General features: G+C 46.5%; 1 protein-coding gene across 2 annotated transcripts in view; it reads right to left on the reverse strand.

Moving 5' to 3' along the window:
* GRID2 (glutamate ionotropic receptor delta type subunit 2) overlaps nt 1-8,509 on the reverse strand; it is a 997,067-nt gene extending 988,558 nt beyond the window's left edge. For both annotated transcript variants that reach the window (XM_048508854.1, XM_048508855.1), the window contains exon 1: nt 8,027-8,509. In XM_048508854.1, the coding sequence (XP_048364811.1) occupies nt 8,027-8,114 (88 nt within the window). In that variant the 5' untranslated portion in view covers nt 8,115-8,509. The remainder of the gene's footprint in view (nt 1-8,026) is intronic.
* Nucleotides 8,510-9,627: the final 1,118 nt, after the last annotated feature.

The raw sequence follows: 9,627 nt of genomic DNA on the forward strand, positions 1-9,627 counted from the left end.
TGCAAATTAATTGCTTATTTTTTTTGGTTGCTATAAACACTCACAATTTTCACAATTTTCAAGAGCTTCCCACTCTGCCACCAATCACACACACCCCAATTCCTCCATGGTAAAGGATTGTTCTCGTGATAAACATTAACAGGGAGTTTTCCCAGGATTCATATTATGATCCTAAGAATTAGAATTCTAACGTTCAGTGAAAACCTGCAAGTTATTTAATCCAGTTCATCTACTCCTCCAGATTTCTGAACCAGAAGTAAAAGGGTAATTCATTCTTATGATCCCATGATAAGGACTGGGAGGGATCTGGTTTGATTGTGCCATAATGACTAAGAACATTGGGCTCAATCCACAGCTCTCGTGGACATTCGTTTCAACTGAGTGTACACAGGAAAGTTTCCCACTGCATTGCGCCCTGTGTGCTAATATGCTCTCTAGCACTGAGTTTATTAGATCAGTAGAATCCAAATTTTTCATACCTGGGATCTGATTTTAACCTCACAAGTGAGGGCTAGCTCAGTTGCAAGCACCTAACAGGAAGTAACATAACAGGAAGAGGAGGAGCCCTGCTGTTGATATAAATAAATCCTCTCCTCACTTGGCCATGCTTATGGACCTCTCACCTGGCATATTAAGAAAGGAAGAAAGTGTAGCATTCTTGCTATCTTGCAGATAGGAAAAGACTGGTGGTCCTGCAGGGTCTTGGACTCTAGCAGGTGAGGTTCTACAACCCACCTGAAGGTGTTGACCCATGGATTGAAGAACACTGCTTAAGGGGCTCAAGATTAGTAGGAGTCATAGTGAAGTCCTCAACAGCTTTAGTCACACATCACGGCTCAGTTTCTGGTTCAGTGGTGCGGGGCCTTGGCTGATAGTAAGAGACAGATGACAGGGAAGGTTGCCAGTATTGAGCTTCAAATGGTACTCTCATGCCTTTGACACCTGTACAAAGAGAATACTTTCTTTTCCATCACTGTAGCGGTAGCACACACAAAAATGCACCTGTGGTCTTGAAACAAGAAATACCCTAAAAGATCTCTGTCAATAAGATTAGAATAATTGTGTACATAACCAGCCTAGCTATTTTTATACATAGGCGTGAATTACTTTTCTCAGCATTCTCGCTGATACTTTTGTGCCACTTCTACACAACGGCATTTGTTCAAGGAAAACTGTGTTTCCTTTCCTACTGCCCATTTTATCATCTGAAATCTACAGTGACACCTTTCTGCCTGACATGTGAATATATGAAGACACCTTGTAACGAATCAAGACAACCGATCCATCTAGATCAGTGGTGTTCACCCTGTTAGACAACGGCTCTCCAGGATCTCGGGAAGAGACAGGAAATGCTCGGAACTGAACTTGGGACTTTGGGCATACAAAAGCAGTGAATTATGGATCATGCACCAATGAATCGGTTGTCCGATGCTATAAACTGTCTATTATGTGGGCAGAACTAGGCACAACTGATTCCCACTTAAGACACTGAAAATGAAGCATGTGAAACAGTTAGGAATGAAGTATTTAGTTTTAACTGGATTGAGCCAATCATTTTAAGTCCTTAACCAAGGACGCAACACTTTAAGAGGATACAGGAAGAATGTAAAAATGGATCTCCTAAATAATTTACCATCACACCTCTCTGCTGTATTCTTGGGCTTGAAAAAAAATCTAATGCTGAAGAACTGGAAAAGCTACACCACATTTACAGAGTGGCTATGCAAAAGCAGAAGATCCTCTTCAGAAATAACATTCAAGCGTTTCTATGACTTCGCAGATTTCTCATGGGCGTTTCAAATATTCCCATCACTGAAACTAAAATTTGAAATTAATCTTCACTTGTAGGAAGAAAATGAAGAGAAGAATGAAGACTGCACATTTTGTTAGTTATTTCGAGAGAAAAAACCCAATTTGGGCCTTTTTTATCACGTGAGCAATCACCACCAAAGTTCAAAGCACTCATTTGATTTCTGATTTACAGAAGAATCTATACTATGTTCCACAGAAAGATGATAGTAGGGTTGTATTTTCCTCCACCACAGAACTCAATATGCTGGCCCTTCTTTGTGTAGAATGCTCTGCCTGGGTCCTAGTACCTACTCTGCTCCTCATCCATTTGAAAGTGGGAAAGTAAAAAGTCAAATTTTGCATAAATGCTCTTGTATCAAAGTATCATGTTCAATAATGCAGCATGTAAAAATGAATGATAACTCTCATACTTGTTTGGAACCCCAGATAAGCCTCCACAGCTCAGGTGGCAGAGCGGAGAATCTAACCCGGTTCCTCCAGATTAGATACACGAGCTCTTAACCTCCCACGCCAACAGTTGTAAGTTAACTCCTGCCAATTCTTCTTCAATTCTACCCAATTTTACTAAGGTATAAATTGGCTTAGGGGTTGAGATAGGTGGGGGATAATTTAATCAGAGATCTTCCAAGGGAAAAGCTGCGGAATAGAATTGTTAGCCCTAAATGTAAGAACATCTAAGCATGTGCAGAGTGCATGTCCTTAACAAAAAGAAGCAAGACGAACAAATCTGGGATGCAGGCAAGGGCAAAATGTTCATAAACCTGGGATCAGTCAATGTACAGATGCCAGTAATGTTTTGGAGTTTGGGGGATAACTGATAAAAATAATCCAAAGAGATTTCCACAGAAAGAAAATATTCGCCACAAATGCTGACAGAGGAAAAAGACCTAGAAACATTCCATGCATCCCTATAATTACAACTCACATTATATTAATAATAACAGTGTGCAATAAAGTCATAACTGACTCATAGAGACCCTGGAATTATGAAGTTTTCAAGGAAAGAGATGAACAGAGGTGGTTTGCTGTTGTCTGCCTCTGTGGCCAATTATGCACAACATGTTTACTGTGTGGTGGGGTTAAATGTCAGCCACAGCAAGATTTCTTGTACAGTTGTATTTCTTCAAGCTCCACTTTCACTTTTCATTTTCTCCATGGCAAGCATGACCATTTCTAGCTCGATTTTAATTTTGCTTCACTGACAGAGCAGGCAGATTTACCAGTATGCACAGCTTTGCCTGGACATCTTCTCTCCGCTTCACAACCAGCCTTCCAAGTTGTCATTCACACCTTCCCCCTGACCCCCCCCCTTCCATGTTGCCAGCTCCTTCCAGTGGATATATCAATATCTCCACATAATAATAATAATAATAATAACAACAACAACAACAACAACAATAATAACAATAACAATAATAACAATAATAATAATAGAGAGTGCTTGGAAATAAGCCTCTCTGTCCCCCAGCGACAGCAGCAATAGCAGGGAATGGGGGGAGGGGGAGAGAATATCATCTCAAAGGTGTGGTCCCCTTTAACAGCATGTGGGCCAGGGAATTGCTTTGCTCTTTTATTTGGGGGGGGAGATTTTATTTGGGGGAGGGGGAGATTATTTTTGGAATAGTAATATTGATAAAAGTGCAGTTTAAAGACTTAACCAGCAATTTTGACTACTGAGTGTAATGAGATCTGTGCCTTTAAGAATAAGTCTTTTTAACATCTGTGGTTTTAAAAATAAGTCGATGGGCAGAGTTAAGAGAACCAAGCCCAGGGAGTTCTCTGCAGAAAACTGTGCACCTTGAAGAGACTGCCTCCTCATGTGTAAACTAAAAACATGAGGAGAGCCCACTGCAAGCCCACTGTACAAAGAAGGGTACCGAGGAAGGATTCCATGCATAATGGGCCTGTATAGCAAGCCTGAATGCCCTTAATAGTCTCTTATCGAGCACTAACTGTGGCTGATCCTACTTAGAAACATATTAAAACAGCATATTTCGATCTGAGGTTGTCATACCACAAAGAATGCTGAATATATTTTCCAGAGTTAAGGCAGCTAATTCACTATTTTCCCCCAAATTACTTTAAGCATTAATGTTGCAACCCAATCACACTTACCTAGGCATTTAGATTCCACCAAACTCAGTGGGGTCTACTTCTGAGTAAACATGCTTAGGACAGTGATGGAATCCTACCAGCTGACAAACATTGTGAGTTGGCTGAAGACACAGGATGCAATTTCAATATGTACTGCTAGTTATTCTCTAGTTGTGGGAAGAGGGTTTGTGAAGGATCTGCACGAAGCCCGTACTGAAACCAAGAGAAGCTCCACCAGAACAGCACCTAGTGCATTCCACCCCAAGAAACTTTCCTTCAGCTGATATTCCTTATTCTGTAAACATATGACTAGAAACCCACACTAATCCTCATTAAACTACTTAAGAGGGCAAAATCAGTGGACACATTCATATCACGAAATATTAAAATATGAGAATCTCCGTGGTGGAAGATATGAGCTGTGCACAAATGGTGCAGTTGGCTGGAAATGCCACCTAATCCCTGCTTAATTAAAGCAGTGTTCTCAACTTCTGTTGTGTTTAGGAAACGAAGAGTATAGGACTACCGATGTACGAAGCAAATAGCAGGCAGCGTAGCTAATCTTGAAGACTTCGGAGCTTTTGAGCTGCATAAATCAGAGCGACTTTTTGAATAGCCTAATAAAATACAATAGCATTGCCATTCTGCGCACGGCTTTCCAGTTCTTCCTACAGCATACAGATTATTAGGAAACTTCTAAGCAATCAAGTAATGTGAGTCTGATGAAATTATTCAATCAATGCATAGGCTAAAGGAACCGGCATAATGCAGCATTGCACAGTTTCAGTATGTCAAAAAGAAAAAAGTGCCCCTTCTTCCTCAATATGCATGCCCAGTGAAGGTGATTGAGTTTAGCATTTTCATAAGCAGGCTTAATGAACTCTTTCTGAATTGCCTGTTCCCATCTGTAACACTTAAGTCAGCAGAAATGTATAAAACCAAAGTAGCCCTCTCCGTGTTCAGAGAAACATATCCTGTGACACGTATGCCTTAAGCATATCCAGAACATACAAGAGCATCAATCAGAAATGGGCATGGCTTTACCAAGGACTGGATCTGTTTATAAACTCCACCTACCGCCTCACATATTAATCACAGCTTTTCAACTTTAGGCACTCTTATGCAGCCATCTAATAGCGGTTTGTTAAGATAAACTCACATTCTAAGCATACAACCTTAATGCTATATGCATTCAATGCTCTGCATACAGTCAGTTAAATTTTAGGCTAAAAGGGGAGGTGGGGAATACCTACTTCCGACATTCTCTTAATGAATCCTCAGTCGCCTTCCATGCACAGAGTCGCATTTATATGTAAATACGTGTGTGAGATGCATTTGAGTACTTTTTAAATATGCCTCTAAAGAGTTATATTTATCAGTCCTGTTTTGTTCACTGATTCAAGGCCTCTGTAATTACCTGCTGCTCCATTTTTGCCCAGAATTTTAAACCTCGTTCAGAAACTATAATTTGCCCATTGATTTTCTCCCTTCACCCAGACTTAAACAGCAACAAAAACCCTCTCCTGAAATTTTAAATGGACTAAATAATGTGTTTGCATCGTGATTGCTTGAATGTGTCTTCTGCGAGACAGGCGTTCACACACATAGAATCACACACACAGGCAAAGCAGAAAAAAACCCAAGCCAGGATCACTACATTTTCAGAGTCATGTTCAGATTTTCCTCAGATTTTGAAAAAAAAAAACTGCTGAGTTTAGCTGCTGACCCAATTTAACATGCCTGACCCAGGTCACTTATTTTTTCTGCGTCCTGTAAAAGGATTGAGAACTCTGGATGACAATTATCAATTTGCCAGTTTCGTGGCAACCTCAAGCCATCTACAAAAAGAGCTAATCCCCTTGTCAAATGTACTAATTGTCTTCCCAAGTGAAATGAATTGTCGGAGAAGCCACAGTTAGATTCTCCCTCTTCTAAGCAAATGTACTTGGTTGCTGCATCTAACCACCAATGGTTAAAAAAAAATTACATAGTGCTGTATTTACCCATTCTAAATTATTAAACCGGGCTACCAGTAAACATAAACAGCAATTAATGGGAAAAGACAAGAAAGGAAGGACTTGATGTTACACAGCACAGTGCAACAGTGCACGCAACTGTTCGCTCAGTGAAAAGGGAGGACAAGATGGGTAAGCAAGGCGCCTGTAGATTTTCTTCACAATAAAAGTATTCATTGCACAAATCATTGTTAATGGATGCATAAATTCACCCCGACCCTTTTTTTTCCATACAGAGGGACTGTAACTTTGCCAGTCCCAACAAAGCATGCACTGTCCCTCAAAGCACCTTTCTCCAGTAGTTCCCAACTTCCCCCAAAATGGCATTAATAAATAATGCACTATCTCGCTCCGAGAGGAAGTCCAGTGCCCTTCATTAACTCATATAATGTTTGATGATCCAGGCAAGGCACAGCCACTAGGAACCCCTGTGGTCAAAGCACAGCCCCCCAAAGAACATCAGACTTACACCCAGGCTATGGGGGATCTTAGCCAAAAGACAGGCAAACTTGCCAAATCCTAGCCTGGGTTTGTTTTTGTTTTTTGGGTATTTGGCTTTTGTTCAAAACAGGGATTTCACAGCTCTGATCCTCTTCGCTAACAACACCACGGCTGGCAGACATGTTTACAAAGGAAAACCTCTGAAGTCAGAGAGACCCAGCACACACCAAGGAAAGGGGGGGGGGGGTGGCAGGAGCTTCTCGGAGCAGGGGAGAATTTGTACTTTATGTTAGGACATCTGGGAAGGGCAGGAGGAGAGCATTCCCAACTCTCGCCTATACCTGAGAGCAGCTACTCCATCCCTCGCACCCTCCCCATCTGGCCAGCTGGGAGATTTTGGAGGTTTCCCTTCCCCACCTCTGCACGTTTGGATCTCTTCTCTTGCAACCAAAGAATCTCTTCTTTCGATGCTCTCTCAGCCTGCGTGTGCTGAGTGTAAAACAGTCCCCAATACCGTGGGCGATCGGGAGGGGGGAGGAGGGAGGGTTTTTCGTCTTCTTTTTGGCTAAGCCAATATCCCCAAGATCATTTTTAAGGGGGATGGAGACAGTTGGAGAGTCCTCACACTTCTGTGGAAAGGGAGACAGACATATTTTGGGGGAAGGATCTTGAGTGGGGGGGGGGTGCAGTCTTTACTCCCCACCTCCACCCCAGCGGCTAGTAAACGTGGGCTTCAGGCTGAGCTTACTGCAGAAAGCTCAATGAATCATAATCGTGCCCCCACCCCCACCCCCTGCCGTTCAAGTCCCGGGCTCCTGCCAATAGGTGGGCCCCAGCTTCGGGGTCCGGACCCTTTAACCCTTGCTGTGCCGGAGATCAACACTCCCGGACCGGTGATTTGAGCAAGGCGAGGCGCGGGCGTCCCATTGCCACCCCCCCCCCCTTCTCCTTTTTGCAAATGCCATGCCTGGGGAACAGGAGGATGCGACAGGCTAGGTTGCAAAGCCACCTTTCCTATGAAGCCGAGGAGAGACGGAGACTGATCGGGTGGGTAGGTGGGGGGAGAGCCACTGCAGCGCCGGGTGTTGCATGCCGCCGCCGGGGGGAGGTAAATGCAACGGCTTTCCCCCTCCTCCCCCTTTTTTTGCAAAGATCTGCTTGGTCAAAGGAAAGCGCTCACGTTGCCAAACCACCTGTTCCTCCGAGGCCGGGGGAAGGGGAGGGAATCGGGTGGTGTATGTACACACTGGGTAGGCTCGCAATTATTATAATATACGGAGGGACTATTTCAGGATTTCCCTGCTAGGGTGTTCAACAGCAGGAAAGCCAAGAGCTCATAGGGGGAAAGGGGGGGGGCAGAAAGAGTGGGTGCTTAAGAGGCAAACTCTGCCCGGCTACCCTGATCGCCCCCCTCCATCACTGTAATAGAAAAACAGCCCCCTCCCTTTAAAGGTTTGAATGCACCTCTAACTTCACTGTCACATCTAACTTCACCAGGCAACAGACCAAAACAAAATCCCAAACTACCAGTTTGGGGGGATTCCCCCCCCCCCCGCAAGGATGTTGGAGAGAGGAAGGAGAGGATTCGAAGAAAGGGTGCAAAGCCGAGCCAACCGCATCGGCGACGGCGTTGCGTGTGTGCACGCGCGTGTGTTTCGCCTTACCGATATGAATGATCGAATCCGCCCGCGCCGCTTCCCAGGTTCGAGTCCAACACGCGGCCACCAGCAAAGCGAGGGAAAAAACTTCCATCTCCTGCGCTTCGGGCCAGCCAAGCCGGGGGTGGGGAGGCGGGGGCAGGAGGGGAGCGACAAGAAGCACCAGAAGAGCCCAAGAGAGAGAAGACTTTGAGAAGCTTTTTAAATCCCGCTTGAAGTCTGCCCCAAAAAAAAGGATCTGCAGCCGGCTGCGCGCGAGAGAGAGCCGATCCAGCCCGGTGGGGACCTTCTCGCTGCGATCCTCGCGTCACTTCGGGGGGCGGCCGGGCATCGCCGGAGTTGCGGGGAGTCGCTGCAGCAAACCCCTCCAGCCCCTCGGGGGTGTCAGCGGGGCAGCCTCCTCTGCGCTCATCACAGCATCCTTAAGCCTGCGCTTTCCTGCTCGCCGACCAACCCAACCCCAAGGACGGTCCTCTGGCCAGGTGACCCCCCGCCACTTCCAGCACGCCAACTTGCGACCCGCCAACCGGACCGACCTTTCCGAGCCCACCCACCCCGGCCCACCCAGGCCCGGCCGAGCCGCCCCGTCCCCCGGGTGGGGGAACCGACAGGAATTCCTCTTCCTTGCAGGGCTGCAGCCGGATCCCTGCACAGCAAACCGGGGAGAGAGCAGGCTCCTTCTCCAAGCGCGCCCCTCTCCGTTAAAAACACACACACACACCACACAAAAAACCCCAAAGTGAACTTCAAGGCAATGCAGCTGCGGGAATGCAGAGCTGAAGATGCGGGGGGAGGACTCGGTCTTTGCGGGGCCCCCCAAAGCAGCAGGAAAGCGATCGATCCGTCTGGCCAAGAAACCACAAGGATCCCGACTTCTCCAACGTGGTCGCCCGAGATGGCAGATCTGGAGCAAGGCAGCGGCGCGGAGGGAAAGGCTGGGGGGATGCTGAAGACGGGCTGGTGCAGCAGTGGCGGCGGCAGCCTGCAGCCCGGAGCGGCGCTTGGAGCTTGCTTGTGGGGAGCGGGGGGGGGGGGGGGGGAGGTGCGGAGACTCCTGGCTAGCAGCCCCACCGCTGGCCAGCCACGTTGCTTGCAAACGGATCACCTCGGAGAGAGGGCGAGCGAGAGGAGGCAAGCGCTGGCAGCCAGCTCGGGAAGAGGGGAACGAGAGAGAGGGAGAGAGAGAGAGAGGCGGTCTTACAAGCACCTTCTCCCCCTATCTGCAATACGAGGGAGAAACCAACGCGCTCCAGTCGGCTGCCTTGCTAAAAAAAATATCCCTGGCTGTAACTCTAGGAAAAACCAAAGCAGGCACCAGAGGATCCCAAATGGGAAAAGGAAGTCTTTTTCCAGGCAAGAGGGCAAAAAAGATCTCAGGGGATGGGGGATTTTTGGAGGAGGGGTGGGTGTAAATTAGGATAGGGTCAACCTTGGGTCTCCATCAGGGCTCTTTCAAGTTTGAAGAGGAAGGTTGTCAAAGTCTTGGGAAAGTGAGTCAGGGTCATGGCTTCGAGGGGTGGAAGGGACTGAGTGGCTGGTATCCGGGACGCCTGATTCCAAAGGGAGGCCCAAAATAAAGACCCAGCCAGCTATTAATACGAGGTTAA

Source organism: Sphaerodactylus townsendi, linkage group LG10, assembly GCF_021028975.2.
Source record: "Sphaerodactylus townsendi isolate TG3544 linkage group LG10, MPM_Stown_v2.3, whole genome shotgun sequence".
NCBI lineage: Eukaryota > Metazoa > Chordata > Lepidosauria > Squamata > Sphaerodactylidae > Sphaerodactylus > Sphaerodactylus townsendi.